The sequence below is a fragment of the Oryctolagus cuniculus genome, chromosome X (assembly GCF_964237555.1).
Source record: "Oryctolagus cuniculus chromosome X, mOryCun1.1, whole genome shotgun sequence".
Taxonomy (NCBI): domain Eukaryota; kingdom Metazoa; phylum Chordata; class Mammalia; order Lagomorpha; family Leporidae; genus Oryctolagus; species Oryctolagus cuniculus.
Genome location: NC_091453.1, coordinates 131,642,740 through 131,662,794, shown reverse-complemented (window position 1 = coordinate 131,662,794; position 20,055 = coordinate 131,642,740). Strand labels below are relative to the sequence as shown.

The 20,055-nt window shown below is 48.0% G+C and overlaps 1 protein-coding gene across 1 annotated transcript; it reads left to right on the top strand.

The window, feature by feature from the left end:
• Positions 1-1,558: 1,558 nt before the first annotated feature.
• Positions 1,559-19,780, top strand: LOC127485261 (uncharacterized). The gene is made up of 3 exons (XM_070067066.1): positions 1,559-1,599; positions 11,755-11,928; positions 12,619-19,780. Exon 3 carries the CDS (start codon positions 12,816-12,818, stop codon positions 17,829-17,831), a length of 5,016 nt encoding a protein of 1,671 aa, XP_069923167.1. The 5' UTR covers positions 1,559-1,599; positions 11,755-11,928; positions 12,619-12,815; the 3' UTR covers positions 17,832-19,780.
• The last annotated feature ends 275 nt before the right edge of the window (positions 19,781-20,055 follow it).

The window sequence follows — 20,055 nt, the reverse complement described above, 5'->3', positions numbered from 1 at the left end:
GAGTCATGGTCCTTGGCCCGTGGACAGCACCTGGCATCTGCCCAATAGGGTTTGCAGGGTGCACAGCACCCGACTCACCTTGTGGGCACGACAACCCTCTGTCCTCATGCAGGACAGAGGGCTCCTCAGTGGATCCCCAACCAAAAGACACGCCTCATTCACTGGCCAGGGTGTGAATGGTTACGGAGCTCTCATCCTCAGCAACGAGGAGGTGACCCTTACTTCCGTAGGCCTAATGTACTCTGTGCGAGCTTATGGGAGCTGTGGGGGTCTGGAGGTCTCGTCTCCCCTGAGGCAGGTAGCAGGGTCTGCTTTCAAAGCACAGCCCCCCTTTGAGTGGGAACTGTGTGCAAGGGGGCTGTGCTTTGCAAGGGAGAGTCTGTACGCTGGTCTTGAAGTAGAGGCCTGGATAAGAGACCAGGACGTTTGCACAGCCCTTGCCTCAGGCGCTCCTGCGATTCCTTCTCTGAGTAGTAGACGATGGGGGTGGGGGTCGCAGGTGCCTGCCGAAGGGTTGCTGGTGCTGCTTTGTTGTTCAAGGAAATTTGAGAGGCAGTGCCCTCGTCGCTTGAATGTGAAGGTGCCTGTCTGTTTACGTCGTAGCTCACGGTTTGCAAGGTGTCAAAACGAATTCTCTTTTCCTCCTACGAAAAAACTGAGGGCAGTTCAGGATGCTGATGCTTGTGATCCTTACCATTGACAGATCACTTGTATGCACAAAAAAGAAAAACAGAAAAAGCATTCTCCAGGAAAGTGTGACCTCTATTAAAGTATGATATTAGATTAGTGGCCAAACTTCAAGGACAATGCATAGATGTAAATCCTCACCCAGTCTCCAAAACCCCGCTAACACAGTGACACCTTTAAAACTTAAGAAAGAAAACGAAACAGAAAGACTCGTATGTACGCTTCTGCGGCTTTCTGCTGCCAATGGAAAGGTGCAGGCATCCATTTTCTTCATCAAAGGGGTTCTACAGAGTGCTCCTTTATCACCGAGAGGCACACGGCCAGCTCGTCCTCACAGGGCAATGCGTGTGCTGAGGGAGGTTTAAAGTCACACCCCTGACCGCTGAGAAGCAGCTCTGGTCAACAGCTCGTCACACAGGGAGGAGTGTTGGGGTGAGAATGAGAGGACGCCTGCCCCCGAGCAATGCTGTGGGGCGCCACCTCCACAACGACCCCAACTGGGAGAAAGCTTCCTGAGGGTTGGGAGATGGTTTTGGCTTTTCAGAAACTTTTCCCCCAGATTGCTTGAAGTGCCCACCTGGGCTAGGAGCTTCCGCAATGACTTTTCCTACATCATGGCTGTTGACAGGAGAAAGAAAAGCCCATTTGATTATAGGCCCTTTGATCCTCGAGCAAAATGCTAATGGGCTAGAACACAAGTTGTGCCCCCAAATCATCAACACTTGTTTTGGGGGATTTTATTCTTAGTGCCCTGAAGTTGACTGAGATGTTACACAGTTCCCACTCAAGACTCATAGTATCTTCCTTTTGTTTTAACTCGGCAGGTGGTGTTTGGATGCAGCGTGCAGTTCCGGATGCATTTCCAGTCGCCGGTCCCCAGGGAATGTGGAGTTACTTCAACATCTTGGTTTGGTGGTGTTGCCGTTCTGTTTCTTTCACAGGGTTCCTGGTTGGCACAAAAAATACATGTTTTCTACCTCTGAGTCTCTCTGTCTCTCTCATTCTCTCTCTCTCTCTCTCTCTCTCTCTCTCTGCGTCTTTCATTCTCTCTCCCCCATTCTCTCTCTGCCCCTCCTACTTCTCTATCTACTGTGTGTCTATCCACCTACCTCTATTGTATACCTGTCAGCTCACTATCATGCATGCAACTATAATCAGATATCTCTGCTTCTGTGTGCATCCTTCTGTATCTAATCTGTATCCATCTGTTTTTCTCAGTCTCTGCATGCAGTTATCCTTTTCTTTTAGTCTATATACATTTTATATCCTTCTGTGCGTTCACGTGGTCTTCTAGATAGGACCTGTAAATTTATCTGTGTGTATAAGTGCATCTGTCTTGGCTATATCAGTCCTCGGTCAGTGGCCATCAATCTAGCTCTGCATTTCTGTCTATGTAAATATTTCCACTTCCCTCTACATCTATCTCTCCACGCAAACGTCTGCCTACTTACCAAGCAACCTATCTAGTGACCTACCCTTCTCTCTGCTGGGAGAGAAGACAATTCTATTCCCACTGGTACAAAATTGGATAGAAAACCATACACAAACCTATATGGAAGTGCTGGATAGGAGGCATTGGGGCAGTGGGCCACAGCGTGTGGTGAGAGGATTTGATAGTGGGACTTGACATATTCCCTTCAGATCATTCTCTTAAGGAGGCATTGCTGTTTTAGTCAGAGATATAATTTGATCATTGGTGTTGGAAAGTGCGACGTTGAAAGTGTGTGTTTCACGCTTGAAAAGGTGGAGCCAAACATGGATACAGAATAGTATTCAAATCCTGTGCGGTATAAACATATAGTAGGAACATGCTATCCTATACTATGGTATATGTGTCTAAAACAAGACGAACTTTCTGGAGCCTGCGGGGGCTTGCATGTTTGCAAGAAGCATGCCCTTGTGATGGAATGGCGGATGCTTCCTGTAGTTCTTTTTCAGTAATTTTAAACATCATTTCAGAGAGTTCGGCGTGTATATATTTTTTTGCAAGTAAGCAGCCATTTTTTAATTTATTTTGAAATGTCTACACCCGTATATTTCAAGAAAACCTATCAGTTTTGTCTCCAAGAGGTTTGAAGCATAAAAGAAAATGATGTAATTGTGCCATTTTAAACGTACAACAGACTTTTATGCTAAAAGTTAGAACTGGATGATTAGAGAGATGTTTGTACCAGAGTTCGAATTCCAGTCTAACTTTTTTGTTGTTGTTGTTCTTCAAGTGTTATCATCTTCTTATCTGTAGTTCCAGCTTTGAGGAATACGATGATAATATAGGCAAAGCTACTTTCTGGGAGTATTTTTCTTTTTTTAAACTTTTATTTAGCAAATATAAATTTCCAAAGTACAGCTTATGGATTATAGTGGCTTTTTCCCACCCCCATAACTTCTCTCCTGCCCACAACCTTCCCAACTGCCGCTCCCTCTCCCATTCCATTCACATCAAGATTCATTTTCAATTATCTTTATATACAGAAGATCAATTTAGCATATATTAAGTAAAGACTTCAACAGTTTGCACCCCCATAGAAACACAAAGTGAAATATACTGTTTGAGTACTCGTTATAGCATTAAATCTCAATGTACAGCACACTAAGGACAGAGATCCTACATGAGGAGTAAGTGCACAGTGACTCCTGTTGTTGACTTTACAAATCGACACTCCTGTCTATGGCATCAGTAATCTCCCTATGCTCCAGTCATGAGTTTCCAAGGCTATGGAAGCCCTCTGAGTTCTCCGACTCTTATCTTGTTTAGACAAGGTCATAGTCAAAGTGGAGGTTCTCTCCTCCCTTCAGAGAAAGGTACCTCCTTCTTTGAAGACCTGTTCTTTCCACTGGGATCTCACTCACAGAGATCTTTTTGCCAGAGTGTCTTGGCTTTCCATGCCTGAAATACTCTCATGGGCTTTTCAGCCAGATCCGAATGGCTTTAGGGCTGATTCTGAGGCCAGAGTGCTATTTAGGACATCTGCCATTCTATGAGTCTGCTGAGTATCTCACTTCCCATATTGGATCACTCTCCCCTTTATTTATTCTATCGGTTAGTGTTAGCAGGTACTAGACTTGTTTATGTGCTCCCTTTGACTCTTAGTCCTTTCATTATGATCAGTTGTGAACTGAAATTGATCACTTGGAATAGTGAGATGGCATTGGTACATGCCACCTTGATGGGATTGAATTGGAATCCCCTGGTATGTTTCTAACTCTACCATTTGGGGCAAGTCAGCTTGAGCATGTCCCAAGTTATACATCTCTTCCCTCTCTTATTCCCACTCTTATGTTTAACAGGGATCACATTTCAGTTAATTTTCAACACTTAAGAATAACTGTGTGATAATTACATAATTAAACCAGTCATATTAAGTAGAACAGACAAAAAAATACTAAGAGGGATAATGTATTAAGTTCTTCATTAACAGTCAGGGCTAGGCTGATCAAGTCACCGTTTCTCATAGTGTCCATTTCACATCAGGAGGTTTCCTTTTTGGTGTTCAGTCAATTGTCACCGATCAGGGAGAACATATGGTATTTGTCCCTTTGGGACTGGCTTACTTCACTCAGCATGATGTGTTCCAGATTCCTCCATTTTGTTGCAAATGACTGGATTTCGTTGTTTCTTACTGCGGTATAGTATTCTAAAGAATACACATCCCATAATTTCTTTATCCAGTCTACCGTTGATGGGCATGTAGGTTGGTTCCAGGTCTTGGCTATTGTGAATTGTGCTGCGATAAACACTAGGGTGCAGACCGCTTTTTTGTTTGCCAATTTAAATTCCTTTGGATAAATTCCAAGGAGTGGGATGGCTGGGTCTAATGGTAGGGTTATATTCAGGTTTCTGAGGAATCTCCAGAATGACTCCCATAGTGACTTTACCAGTTTCCATTCCCAGCAACAGTGGGTTAGTGTCCCTTTTTCCCCACATCCTCGCCAGCATCTGTTGTTGGTAGATTTCTGTATGCGAGCCATTCTAACCGGGTGAGGTGACACCTCATTGTGGTTTTGATTTGCATTTCCCTGATGGCTACTGATCCTGAAGATTTTTTCATGTGTCTGTTGGCCGCTTGGATTTCCTCTTTTGAAAAATGTCTATTTAGGTCCTTGGCCCAAATCTTAAGTGGGTAGTTTGTTTTGTTGTTGTGGATTTTCTTGATCTCTTTGTAGATTCTGGTTATTAATCCTTTATCGGTTGCATAGTTTCCAAATATTTTTTCCCATTCTGTTGGTTGCCTCTTCACTTTCCTGACTGTTTCTTTTGCAGTACAGAAACTTCTCAATTTGATGCAATCCCAAATGTTAATTTTGGCTTTCACTGCCTGTGCCTCCGGGTTATTTTCCAAGAAGTCTTTGCCGATACCTATATCTTGCAAGGTTTCTCCAATGTTCTCTGATAAGTTGATGGTGTCCGGTCATAGATTTATGTCTTTAACCCATGTTGAGTGGCTTTTTGTGTAAGGTGTAAGGTAGGGGTCTTGCTTCATGCTTCTGAACATGGAAATCCAGTTTTCGCAGCACAATTTGTTGAATAGACTACCCCTGCTCCAGGAATTGGTTTTAGATCCTTGATCAAATATAAATTGGCTATAGATGTTTGGATTGATTTCTGGTGTTTCTATCTGATCCATTGGTCTATCCATCTGTTTCTGTACCAGTATCATGCTGTTTTGATTACAACGGCCCTGTAGTATGTCCTAAAATCTGGTATTGTGATGCCTCCGGCTTTGTTTCTGTTGTCCAAGATTGCTTTAGATATTCGAGGACTCCTGCGTCTCCATATGAATTTCAGCATCATTTTTCCAGATCTGAGAAGAATTTCTCTGGTATTTTGATTGGTATTGTATTGAATCTATAAATTGCTTTTGGGAGAATGGACATTTTGTTCATATTGATTCTTCCAATCCATGAGCATGGAAGATTTTTCCATTTTTTGGTATCCTCATCTATTTCTTTCTTTAAGATTTTGTAATTCTCATCGTAGAGATCTTTGACGACCTTGGTTAAGTTTATTCCAAGGTATTTGATTGTTTTTGTGGCTATTGTGAATGGGATTGACCTGAGAAGTTCTTTCTCAGCCATGGCATTGCCTGTGTATGCAAAGGCTGTTGATTTTTCTGCGTTGATTTTATATCCTGCTACTTTGCCAAACTCTTCGCTGAGTACCAATACTCTCTTAGTAGAGTTCTTTGGATCCCCTAAATAAAGAATCATATCATCTGCAAAGAGGGATAGTTTGACTTCTTCCTTCCCAATTTGTATCCCTTTAATTTCTTTTTCTTGCCTAATAGCTCTGGCTAAAACATCGAGAACTATATTGAATAGCAGTGGTGAGAGTGGGCATCCCTGTCTGGTACCAGATCTCAGTGGAAATGCTTCCAACTTTTCCCCATTCAATAGGATGCTGGACGTGTGTTTTTCATAAATTGCTTGGATTGTACTGAGGAATGTTCCATCTATACCCAGTTTGCTTAGAATTTTCATCATGAAAGGGTGTTGTATTTTATCGAATGCTTTCTCTGCGTCTATTGAGAGAATCATATGGTTTTTCTTCTGCAGTTTGTTAATGTGGTGCATCACATTGATTGATTTGCGCACATTGAACCATCCCTGCATACCAGGGATAAATCCCACTTGGTCTGGTGGATGATCTTTCTGATGTGTTGTTGCATTCTATTGGCCAGAATTTTATTGAGGCTTTTTGCATCTATGTTCATCAGGGATATTGGTCTGTAATTTTCTTTCAATGCTGCATCTTTTTCCACCTTAGGGATTAAGGTGATGCTGGCTTCATAGAAAGAATTTGGGAGAATTCTCTCTTTTTCGTTTGTTCTGAATAGTTTGAGAAGAATTGGAGTTAGTTCTTCTTTAAATGTCTGGTAGAATTCAGCAGTGAATCCATCTGGTCCTGGGCTTTTCTTTGTTGGGAGGACCTTTATTACTGATTCAATTTCTACCTCTGTTATGGCTCTGTTTAGGTTTTCTTTTTTTATTTATTTTTTGACAGGCAGAGTGGACAGTGAGAGAGAGACAGAGAGAAAGGTCTTCCTTTGCCGTTGGTTCACCTCCAATGGCCACCGCAGCCGGCGCGCTGCGGCCGGCACACCATGCTATCCGATGACAGGAGCCAGGTGCTTCTCCTGGTCTCCCATGGGGTTCAGGGCCCAAGGACTTGGGCCATCCTCCACTGCACTCCCTGGCCACATCAGAGAGCTGGCCTGGAAGAGTAGCAACCGGGACAGAATCTGGCGCCCCGACAGGGACTAGAACCCAGTGTGCCGGCGCCTCAAGGCAAAGGATTAACCTAGTGAGCCATGGTGCCGGCCTTGTTTAGGTTTTCTATATCTTCATGGTTCAATTTAGGTAGGTTGCATGTGTCCAGGAATCTACCCATTTCTGATAGATTTCCCTGTTTGCTGGCATACAACTCTTTGTAGTAATTTCTGATGACTCTTTTTATTTCTATGGTGTCTGTTGTTACGTTTCCTTTTTCATCTCTGATTTTATTGATTTGGGTCTTTTCTCTTCTTTTTTTAGTCAGCTGAGTCAATGGTATGTCAATTTTGTGTATTTTTTCAAAAAACCAGCTCCTCGTTTGGCTGATTTTTTGGTAATGTTTTCTTAGATTCAATCCTGTTCATTTCTTCTCTGATTTTAAGTATTCCTCTTCTCCTGCTAGTTTTGGGTCTGGTTTGCTGCAGTTTTTCTAGATCTTTGAGATGCATTGAAAGCTCATTTATTTGGTGCCTTTCCAATTTCTTGATGTAGGCACCTATTGCTATAAACTTTCCTCTTACACTGCTTTTCCTGTATCCCATAAGTTTTGATATGTTGTGCTGTTGTCCTCATTTACTTCCAGAAAGTTTTTGATTTCTCTTTTGATTTCTTCTATGACCCAGTGTTCATTCAGGAGCATGTTGTTCAATACCCATGTGTTTGCATATGCTCTAGGGATTCCTGAGTTGCTAATTTCCAACTTCATTCCACTGTGGTCTGAGAAGCTGCATCGTATGATTCTAATTCTTTTGAATTTGCTGAGACTTGCTTTATGGCCCAGTATGTGGTCAATCCTAGAGAAGGTTCCATGTGCTGCTGAGCAGAATGTAAATTCTTTAAGTGTAGGATGAGAAGTTCTGTAGATATCTGTTACATCCATTTTGGCTATAGTGTCATTTAAATCTACTGTTTCCTTGTTGATCTTCTGTCCAGTTGATCTGTCTTTCTGAGAGTGGAGTATTGAAGTCCCCCAGTACTATTGCATTGGAGTCTAAGTCTCCCTTTAAGTCCCTTAACATGTCTTTTAAATAAACCGGTGCCCTGTAATTAGGTGCATATACATTGATAATCGTTATATCTTCCTGTTGAATCGATCCCTTCATCATTATATAGTGCCCCCCTTTGTCTCTCTTAACAGTTTTGTGTTAAAGTTTATTTTGCCTGATATTAAGATGGCTACGCCACCTTTTTTTTGGTTTCTGTTGGCATGGAATATCTTTTTCCAGCCTCTCACTTTCAGTCTGCATGCATCTTTGTAGGAAAGATGTGTTTCTTGTAAGCAGCAAATAGATGGGTTTTGTTCCTTAATCCATTCAGCCAGTCTGTGTCTTAATTGGAGTGTTGAGGCCATTAACGTTCAACGTGACTATTGATAAGTAGTAACTTTGCCCTGCCATTTTCCCAAAGATATTTTCTAATACATGCTTTGAACTTCGTGTGATCTTTTACTGTGAGGTTTTCTTCATTTACCTTCTTTCATATTGATGACCGTGTTTCTGTGTGTAACACATCTTTAAGCATCTTTTGCAGGGCTGGACGAGTGGCAACAAATTCTTTCAATTTCTGTTTGCTATGAAAGGTCTTTATTTCACCTTCATTCACAAATGAGAGCTTTGCAGGATATAATATTCTGTGCTGGCAGTTTTTCTCTCTTCGTGCCTGGGCTATGTCTTACCATTCCCTCCTAGCCTGTAGAGTTTCTGATGAGAAGTCTGCTGTGAGTCTAATTGGAGATCCTCTGAGAGTAATCTGACGTTTCTCTCTTGCACATTTTAGAATCTTTTCTTTATGTTTCACTGTGGTAAGTTTAATTACCACGTGTCGTGGTGAGGATCTCTTTTGGTCGTGTTTACTAGGGGTTCTATGAGCTTCCTGTACTAGGATGTCTCTGTCCTTCTCCAAACCTGGGAAGTTCTCTGCTAGTATCTCACCAAAAAGGCCTTCTAATCCTTTCTCTCTCTCCATGCCTTCAGGAACTCCTAGAACCCGAATGTTGGTTTTTTTAGTAGTGGCCTGTAGATTCCCAACAATGTTTTTTAGATTTCTCATTTCCTCTTCTTTTCTTTGGTTTGACTGCATACTTTCCTGTGCTCTGCCTTCTAAGTCTGATATTCTCTCTTCTGCTTCACTGGCTCTGTTTTTAAGGCTCTCTAATGTGTTTGTCATTTGATCTATTGGATTCTTCATTTCATTTTGATTTCTCTTCACTGTCACACTTTCATGTTCTACTAGTTTCTGCATTTCAGTTTGATTCCTCCTTAAGATTTCGTTTTCACGAGAGGGATTTTCTATCCTGTCCAGTAAGGATTTCTGTAGTTCAAAAATTTGTTTTTGAAAATTTCTAAATGTTCTTATCATAAATTTTTTGAAATCCGTATCTTGCATTTCTTCTATCTCATCATCTTCATAATCTTGGATTGGGGTGTCTTGTTCATTTGGGGGGCGTCATAATGTCTTCCTTGTTCTTGTTTCCTTGGTTTCTGTGTTTGTTGCTTGGCATTGCGGAGATATTCTTTGGTTTCTTCTTCCCTCGCTGTGGTGTTTTTTCTCGTTATACTATGACTGTATTAAGTGGACTGTCTGCTTTTGATGGATCCTTAGAGGTTCCTGATGGGTGTGGCCAGAGACCTCTGTTTGGTTCTTCAGGGTTAAGGGTGTGCCAAAGCTGACACACCCAGGTTAGGCGTGGTAAATCTTTCTCTCTCTCTCTCTCACTGTCTCTCTCTCTCTCTCTCTCTCTCTCTCTCGATTCAGAAGGGAAGTAATTCCGTACAGCTGAGCGGAATTGAATGCAGTCAATTTCTGATCTCTGCCTCCTGTGGGTTTAATATTCGTCTGCTCTGTCCCAAGAACCCCACAAAGGGTTTATGCAGTCCTCAGTGTAAGCTCAAATTTCTCTGCTATCTCCCACCAGGTTGCCAAGGTTACCGAGTTTGTGTACTCTCCCGAGAGCACTCATGTCTCCTTGAGTTCTCTCCCACACCTTCAGTTCTTCACAGTCTCAGTTCATTAGCTCCACACATTCACCAGGTCCCAACCTCCTGTTATTTCACTCCCCCAGAGTCAGGTTTTTCTGCTTGGCTAATGGCAGGCATGTACGTCCTATGTATGTCCAAAACGGCGCCTGCTCTTTGTCTTGCTCGCCCTTGAACGGTAAGTGGAGAGAGAGACTCATGTCCGTACCGGTCCATTTTTTTTCCCTCTCTCCTCTAGTTAGCCTGGTGAAATTTCCCCCACGGGACCTCAAGCCTCGTTCCCTCTCGGCTCCTCCTTCCGCTTTCCCGCCGGTGTCTCAGGCAACTGGGGTTTTGGCTCACCTCCCTTTCCACCGCTGGTGCGTAGATTCCATGGCTGGGGTTCCGAGCCATGGGCGGCCGTGCCCTCCACGTGGGTCCACTGTGAACCAGCAGTTCCGGAAGAGTTTCCTCTGCTGTTTCTTCCCTAACTCTTCCTTGAAACTGCAGTATCTCCACTTGCATTAAACTGTCTTTTCCCGGACTGTCAATGTGCTCCCTTCCTATTCCACCATCTTGGGAATATCTTGGCGTGTATATTTTTAAATTGAGGACCTAAATGGAGCCATAAATGGCATTTTTCCTGGAAGAGAACGGTTGACAGGGATGTGTAGAGGCAGTGAGAGTGCATTACATGCATGGATCCCAGGCATTGTGGTTCTGTGTGCGCTTGTGTATACGCACATGTGTGCCTGTTCGTGCTTGTACTGGGGCTTGAGGGTGCTCCGTCACATGTATACTGTAAAACGTGTGGCAGGTGCAGCTGAGGGGAGACTGAAGCAGCTGAGTCACCTCTGTCATTCCTTGTCCCCCGTGGTCTCTGTCGTCATGACACCAGGGCCCTGAGCTCTCTGACACAGAGGGCGCCAAACCCATGAGATCGTAGACCCTTGTCCAAGAAAGGTTTTGTGTAGGAGAGCCCCAAAGCATGACTATCTCATCGTCACTGTACACTAAAAATTCCATCTAGGAGTGTGTGCTTCCACAAAGGCAGACATGCCAGCGGTCGCCAAGGAGATGACCTCTTTGCTTTAAGAAACCAACTTCGAGGTCAGTGGTGCACAGGCTGGGTGTACAGATGAGTTGTACTGCGTGCAGGTGGAGTGCAGAGAGAACAGCCAAGCGTGTTCTGCAAGTGAGTGGGAGTGGGAAGATGGGAAGAGCAAGACAAAGAGAATGCCTGCCTCTCCCACAGTGCATGTTCCCAGCACTTTGGCCGCTGCATTCAACAGTTGGGGAAACACTGGAAGCCATGGTTGCAAAGAGATTCCCCAAAAGCAGTGTGAGAAAGTGAGCCTTTTCAAGAAAGTTGTCCAAGCTGCTCTTACGTTAGGAACTTTGGTTTCATGTAGTGCACAGGGGAGCACGAGGAATAGGGAATGCGTTGGAAGCACCCACATCAATAGGGTAAGGTGAGCGTGTGTCACATGCCATCCCCTGGGTCGGTCCTCCCATGAAACTTACACTCTGCAAGCCAGTTTAATGTTGTTTGAGAGCTGGGGCAGGGGGGGAGACACATTTTTGCTTCCAGTGCGGACAGAGTCCCAGAAAGCCTGCTGAAGTCACGTTCGAGTGTCTGGGGCAGAGGCAATGGTGAAAGCTGGAAACATTTTTGAATGCAGGAGAAGGAAGAAAAGATATGTGATATCCACTTTCCCGGGTCGGATTAAGCTATCAGTCCTCCTTCATGGGGTCTTGCATTCTGGAGCTGGGGATGGGAGCAGGTTGAGAAAAGTGCCCCCAGGTCATGGGTTTAATTTCCGATCTCTTTGGCACCTTACAGATCAGCCACTGAAAGGGAGCCAGTGCTAGGTCTCCACGGCTGGCCTCATCTGGTCTGTGGAAGGACGGTGTGTTTCACAGCAGGTCAGAGGTCTACTGACAGGCAGCAGCTGGACGTGACAAGCGAGAGCTCCAGCTCCCAGGAGAAGACTCACCGCGACCCACGTGACACTGGGTGAGACTCCTCTCTGCTAAAGATCCACCTGCAACCATTCCCTAGTGACATCTGGGGGGTGCGCGGTGCTGTTCCCTGCTGCTCATGCTGCAGTCGTTTGTGTGATAATGGGATGTCACAGATTCAGGGTGGGTGGCAGAGGATTTTAAGCACCACACAGACCTGCAGGTCTCAGCCCAGGCCCAGTGTGGGCAGCAGCCATTACCGAGTTGCAGGTGATTATGGGGGAAACTCTGCACTCTGTGTGCAAGCTCCTGAACATGGCTCTGTGCTGGTACCCAGCGTCTGTGCTTAGGGGTTGGCCTCTGGCTTCCGGTGGTGGACAGGGCCGCATTGGCACCTCAGGAAGGAAAAGAAGGAAGCCTTCCCCTTGGTCGAAGCTTCAGGAGCCCTGAAGCCACACTGTGACCAATTAGGAAAAGGGAACCCCGACACTTCAGCCACCCACCCAGTCGGGTGCTCTTCCGTGTGCCACTAAGATGAGTTTGGGGAGCACTGTGGTGTTTGGTCGCTACTCTGACACCTCCCCTCTCTTTTCCCAGAAACTTGCCCTCCCTCTGCCCCCTGTCTGAGACGCACTCCCCTTCCTTCCCTACGGTAGCTCCCCTCGGCCTCATGGAGCAGGTGCTTCCACTTCCACATTATGATTGCGTTCTGATAGACTGCTTGGTTTCTTTCTCCGTGTTGCAGTGTGCTCCACGATCATCCTGGACAGCTCGAGTCCAGGCCTCTCGGGAGGACTCGCGGGGAGGAGCACAGCCCCCACCTGCTGTGTACCCTTTGCAGTCCTTTGGCAAAGGAAATCGGGGCCAGAACAGCGGCGGCAACAGCAGCCAGACGCCGAGGCCGCTTCTGAATTCCTCTTGGTGTGAGGCACTCGAGTCGCAATGGTTGCCAAGTACATCCTGTGTGACTGGCGGGGCCACTTATGGCCAGCAAAGGTTTTGTCCAGACGCGGCCCCTCAGCAAAAGCTAAGAGGAAGAGGGCGCTGTTACTAGCCGTTCAGATCCTCGGAGTCGATGAAAAAATCAGAGTGAAGAGAGCAGACGTGAAGGCCCTGACCACCTCTGACCTCGAAGCGGTCGCCTTCTCAGCTAGGACAATGCCGAAGGGCAGCATGCCACTGGGCCAGAAGAGGGGCTACAGAAGGGCCCTGAGAGCGGCCTGGGAGATGCTACGCAAGAGAGCAAGCTGGGGCCAAGAACAAAAAGCAAAAGTGCCAAAGGCGCTAGCACCGCCCCAAAAGACCAGACAGAAGCCAGGCTGCCCACTGGCTCGTAAAAGGCATAGGAAGCCGAGAAGGGCCCTGTGGACCAGGCGCAAGAAAAGTAAGAGGCCAGGACCGGAACCAGGGCCGATGCCTTCAGAGAGCGAGGATGCCTTCCTGCTGGGCGAGAAACTGCAGGAGCCCATGAGCGCCGCCCCTCCTGCAGCCGCTGTGCAGACCGAGGCCCCCCACAGCTCCAGTGTGGGCCAGAAGGTCCCGACACTGGCGAGCCCGAGAAAGAGAAAGGCAAAAGAAAAGCCAAAGGGCAAGAGAGGAAAGGCAGGCACCTCGGCAGTCGCATGCCTGACCCCCACGGTCGTGGAGGAGGGTGCTGGTGCCACCCAGGACCAAGGGGTTCCATCTCAGCCCCTTGGGCTACCCCGCGCTGAGCCCAGGGCTGTGTACAGAGAGGCAGAGGACAGCTGCCCAACGACCCAGGCAACGTCCTCAGAGTGCTCCGTGTCCACTGAACGTACAGAGGACTCTGGAGAAGATACCTCAGAGGCAGTCTCACAAGCGGCTAGGGTGCCCTTCAAAGACCGTCTCCCAAAGCTGCAAATTGTCTTCCGTACACCAAAACGAAGAAAGAAGCTCCGGAAAGCAGCCCGTGACAAGGGGCCTCCCAAGAGCCGTGGGAAGACTGGCAAGAAAGGGGGAGAGGGACGAGTCACAGGACTCCTGACTCCCGGGGAGAAGCGCTCCAACAAAAAGCAAAGGCTGGTTGACAAAGGACCAGCCAAGGTCCCTAGAAAGGCTGGCAGGAAGGAGGAAGAGGGACCAGCCACAAGCGACACGGCTCTCCAGGAGACGCGTGCCACCAAAAAGCGAAGGCTGGATGACAGAACACGTCCCGAGATCCGTGGGACATACAAGAAAGGGGAAGAGGAGCCGTCCACCAGCTCTGCAGCTCCCCGGGCGACACCCCGCATCAAAAAAGGAAGGCCGCCCCGCAAACGACCACGAAAGATCCCTGGCAAGGCGGGCAGGAATGAGGAAGATGAGCTAGCCAGTATGTTCATGGCTCTCCACATGTCGCCCCCCACCGAAACGCAGCAGCTGGTTAACAAACCATTCTCCAAGGTCCCTCGGAAGGGTGGCAGGAGAGCAGAGGAGGGAGCACCCACCACCCTCGTGACTCTCCAAGATACACAGCCCGCTGAAAAGCCAAGGCTGGAAGACATAGAACCACCCAAGATCTCTGGGGAGCCCTACAGGAAAGAAGAAGGCCCACATGCTAGCATCGTGACTCACCAGGAGCCGCCCCCCACCGAAAAGCTAAGGCTGGCTGACGAAGGACTGCCCAAGGTCCACGAGAAGTCTGACAGGAAAGGGGAGGAGGGAGCACCCAGCAGCTTCGTGGCTCCCCAGGAGATGGACTCCATTGAAAAGGCAAGGCTGGTTGACAAAGAACCGCCCAGTATCCATTGCAAAACTGACAGTAAAGGGGAAGAGGAGCCATCCACAAGCTTTGCAGCTTCCCAGGAGACACCCCCCATCGACACGGGAAGGCTCGATGACAAAGAAATGTCCGTGGTCCCTCAGAAGGGTTACAGGGAAGAGGAAGAGCAACCAGCCATTCGCATCATGACTCTTCAAGATACACAGTCCACCGAAAATGGAAGGCTGTTTGACAAAGGACCAACCAAGGTGCCTGAGAAACCTGACAAGAAACAGGAAGAGGGACCAGCCACAAGTACCATGGCTATCCAAGTGACACTTCCCACCCAAAAGCAAAGGTTGGAGGACAAAGTACTTCCCAAGATCCATTGGACTTACAAGAAAGGGGGAGAGGAGCCATCCACCAGCTTTCCAGCTCCCCAGGAAATGCCCCTACTTGAAACAGGAAGGCTGGAGGACAGACAACTTTGCAAGATCCCTGGCCAGGCTGCCCGGAATGAGGACGACAAACTATCCACTATGCTCATGACTCTCCACCTCTCGCCCCCCACCGAAATGCAACGGCTGCTTGACAAACCACTGTCCAATGTCCCCCAGGAGCGTGGCAGGAAAGAAGGAGAGGGACAAGCCACTATCTTCATGACTCCTCAGGAATTACCCCCCACCGAAAAACAAAGGTGGGTTGACAAAGGAATTTCCAAGACCTACAGTACCTACAAGAAATGGGAAGAGGAACCATCCACCAGCTGTGCAGCTCCTCAGGAGAAGCCCCTTATTGAAACAGAAATGCTGGACAACAAACGACAGAAGGGAAGCCTGGTTGACCAAGGACAGCCCAAGATCCATTCTAAGACTGACAGTAAAGGGGACGAGGGATCTTCCACGTGTTTTATGGCTCCCCAGGAGAAGTCCCTCATCAAAACAGGAAGGGTGGTTGACAAAGGACCACCCGGGATCCCTGGAAAGGCTGCCAAGAATGAAAAAGAGGGACCAGCCACTTTGAAACTCTTCAGAACTCCCCAGGATTTGCCTGCCACCAAAAAGCAAATGCCGCTTGACAAACCACTGTCTGAGATCCCTCAGAAGGGTGGCAGCAAAGGGGAAGGGGGACCAGCCACTAGCATCGTGACTCTCCAAGATACATGCCCCACTGAAAAGCAAAAGCTGGAGGACAAAGGATCACCCAAAATCCCTCAGAAACCTGGCAAGAAACAAGAAGATGGAGCAGCCACAAATGTCATGGCTCTCCAAGAGACATGCCCCACCGAAAAGCATAGGCTGGTTGACAAAGGACTTCCCAAGATCCATTGGACTTACAAGAAACGGGAAGAGGGACCACCCACCAGCTTTGCAGCTCTCCTGGAGAAGCCCCTCATGGAAACACAAAGGGTGGACAAAAAAGGACCACCCAGTATTCCTGGGGAGACTGGCAGGAAAGACGAAAAGGGACCAGCCACCATCGTTGTGGCTGCCCAGCAGTTGCTCTCCACCAAAAAGCAACGGCTGGTTGACAGACCACTGCCTAATATCCCTCATAAGGGTGCCAGGAAAGAGGAAGAGGGACTAGGCACTAGCATCGTGGCTCTCCAAGATACACAGCCCACCCAAAAGCAAAGGCTGGTTGACAAAGGACTCCGCAAGAAACCTCAGAAGGCTGGGAAGAAAAAGGAAGAAGGACCAGCTACTAGCACGGTGACTCTCCAGGAGCCATACATTTCTGAGAAGCAAAGGGTGGTGGAAAAATTATTTCCAAAGATCTGCTGGAAGTCCGATGAGGAAGCAGGAGAGGGAGCATCCACCAGGCTTGCAGCTCCCCAGCAGTCGCCCCTCACTGAAACGGGAGGGCTGATTGATAAAGGACCACCCAAGGTCCCTGGGATGAGTGACAGGAAAGAGGAAGAGGGACCAACCACTAGCACTGTGACTCTCCAGGAGTCACACATCGCTGAAAAGCAAAGGTTGGTTGAAAAATTATTTCCCAAGCTCTACTGGAAGTCCGACGGGGAAGCAGGAGAGGGGCCATCCACCAGCTTTGCGGCTCCCCAGGATGTGTCTCCTGCCAAAAAGAGAAGGCTGGTTGAGAAAGGACTGTCCAAGAAGTCTGGCAGGAATGGGGGAGAGGGACCATCCACCAGCCTTGCGGCTCTCCAGGATTCGCCCCCCGCCAACAAGCAAAGGCTGGTGGACAGAGAATCGCCCAAGACCCCTAAGAAGGCTATCAGGAAGGGAGAAAAGGGACCAGCCACAACGAGCCCCATCGGAAAGGGAGCGCTGGTGTGGTTTAAATTTCAGGAGCACCCGTACTGGCCGGCAGTGGTCAAGAGTGTCAGTGAGACAGACAAGACGGCCAGGGTGCTCCTGATTGAGGCCAGCCTGTGCCCAGAAAAGCGCGGCATTCGAGTTCCTCTTGCAAGACTGAAGCACCTGGACTGTGCAGGGAAGGACAAGTTCCTGAAGACAGCCCGGAAGGCGTACCCGGAGGGTGTGAACTGGGTCTTCTCCCTGATCACCCATTACCGAAAACAACTCGGCCGGGGCTCTTTCGTGGGCTCTTTCCTGAACTATTACACCGCCGATGTCAGCTACCGTATCAGGAGAGTCATCCAAGACAGCGAACTGGACATCACCTTCCCCAAAGTGGACTACACCGAACTGGAGGCCCTGGAAGATTCTGAGGAGACCGCCCTGCAAGGGATGCCATCCCACAAGAAAATTCTCCCCGACCGCACGAAGGCCGCGTGGGACCGAGACAACCAGAAGCTGGTGGATTTCATCGTGAAGAAGAAGGGGGCCGACAGCCACCTCCTGGCCATCCTGAAGGGCAAGAAGCAGTCCAGGTGGCTAAGGTCATTTCTGAATTCCCACCAGTACGTGGTGTGCGTCGAGACATACCTGGAGGACGAGGACCAGTTGGAACTCGTGACGAAACATCTACAACAAGTCTACGAGCATATAGACCAGAGGTTGCAGGCTCTGGTCAGAGACAAAGTCAAATTCGTGCTGGAAGTCCTCCTGCCAGAAGCAATCATTTGTTCCATTGCTGCCCTCGATGGCCTAGAGTACAAGGACGCAGAAAAGAAATACTTGCAAGGGCCGCCCGTGCATTACCGCGAGAAGGAACTGTTTGACAAAAACAGCTTAAAGAGAGTGAGAAGGAGGCTAGCCTCCACGTGTGCTGCGAGCAGTTCTCTGGGCGCGCCTGGCCCTCAGCACGCAGCCTCCTCGTCATCTCAGTAATCAGGTGGAGCGCCACGTGGGCCCCTGCTCTACCGCAGGTGGACAACATGTGCATCTGCTTTTGGATCCACCTCTAGCACTTGTGGGGCGCCACACTCATCCACCTTTGTCCTCCACACGCCCTTCACAAGCCCCTCTGCACGCATTTGCCTTGCCGTCCATGCTCGCATGGACAGACTCATCCAGACATTTTCCAAAGAAAAGGCCACGATTGTTCCCAGCATGTCTCTCTGACTGCAAGCAGCATTTCCGGAGAGGATGCATACTCTGATTTACACCGCAAAGCACTGAAACCGTCCGGGATGCAACCACCATCTTTCAGACCCTCGTGCACCTTCTCACAGAAACATCACCTGCGTTTCTCTTGGCGTTAGGCCTAACGCTGAAATGAACGAGTGGGTTCCTTCCCAAGGTAATTCCCGAGGTTTCCCTGCCGTGCCTCTTTATGCTTTGCTGTTTCTTTGATTTTTAGAAAATAGCCCTAAGAGCTGAAACTAATGACACAAACGCCTTCCCGCATCTCAGCCCTGCCCTCTGCTACCTTTTCCCGAGGCAATGCCGAGTGGCAGACAGAAAGCCCATCGGGCACCGGCACGCTGTCCACGTGTGAGGGAATAACATCTCGGCGGGCAGGAAGCACTCCACCGCCTCACGCAGGATGGCTCACTGGGCTTACCCGAAATCCTGCCCATGTGGTAGCTCTTCTTCCACAGCTGAAGCGTGTCCCGAGGCACACAGGTTCTCGGCTGACCTCGCGACTGGTGGCGGCTGGACCCTCTTCCTACAGCTGCCTGTCCCGGAGGATGGCGGCCCCGAACCTCCCGGTCACAGGCCCGCCTCTCCACACCTTTGAGTAGCGCCTGGCTGCCCAGGCGTGCTCCTACTCTGCTGGAAATTGCAGGAATCCCAGCACCTTGATCCGGATCCCGGATCCCCGCCCTGGAATCCTCTGCCTGCCACCAACCCAGCTTTACCTCCCAGCTGACTCATTTAGCCAGCCCCGACAGCTTCCCACGGTACGAAGGCAGACCACCGAGTCATACCAGGCTGCTCGAGCAGGGGACAGCTGTGGCTTTTCACCTAAATGCCACCCTTGTTGGGACGTCATGAAGCACGCGCAATTGAAAGGGACATTCCACACCCCGTGGGTTCTTAGACTAACTTAAGCCAAGGCGTTTTGAGAGCAAATGTCAGAAAAGCTGGTTTGTTTCGAAAACTTGGTGCGGAAACCAACATGAAGGACTTAAGTTGAACTTTACTGTGTTTGCTGTGTGTAGTTCTTACAGGGAGCCAGCTGTTCTCATGGAGACTGGTATCCATTCACGTGACGGTGTGGTATTGTCAGATTTGCAGAGTGTCTGTTTGCAACCACAATGAAATCCTTTTGTGTCTTAACCTAATATATGCTCCCTTGTGCTTTAGATTGTACAACATAGATGGAGTGTTTGTGAAAAAACTCACATGCACACACACCCAAAGAAAGTATAGTTTGGGAACCATAATGGTTGCTGTTGTCATGTTTGACTGCCCGTTCTGAATTTTCTCCTCATTCTAAATCAGTTTTCTTTCATGCTTCGTTTTGGAAGAGCTCCTTCTAAGCTGTATCAGGCCGGACTAGGGAATGTGCAGTGTGGCAGACAAAATCACATCCACTGCCACAAGTCCTGGTATCCATCTTTAGAATCTGTGCATGTTACTTCACAGAGCTGTGGGGATCTTCCAGATGTATTTAAAGACCTTGAGATGGAGCGGTTACCTTTGGTTATCCAAGTGGACCCAAAGTAGTCTCGAAGATCCTTACATAGGAAGGTATAGATCAGAGTAATAGAAGCTGTGCTGATGAAAGCAGAGTCAGAGACTTGAAGATGCTTATACTACTGACTTAGTCATAAAGACACAAAAATGGTCTGCAGGCCAAAAAGTGCAGGTAGACTGTGGAAGTTGCAAAAAACAAGGGAATGTTTTTTTTCTAGAGCCTCCAGAAAGAACATGACTCTGTTGACACTTGGATTTTAGTGAGAACTTTCCCAGACTCTGACCCCTGGAATGGTTGGAGAAACAATTTGTATTACTAGTACACTACATTTGTGGTAATTTGTTATGGCAGCCTTAAGAAGCTAATACAACTGAAAAATGTACAGTTTCATTGCTAGGGATAGCTGTGTTCTGGAAGCTTGGGTGCTGATAACGGCGTTCTAATGCCGGGGTGTTGTAGGAGGACTCA

Bases quoted from the DNA above. Each gene is read 5' to 3' on its own strand.
- LOC127485261 (XM_070067066.1), top strand. From the start codon at position 12,816: ATGGTTGCCAAGTACATCCTGTGTGACTGGCGGGGCCACTTATGGCCA.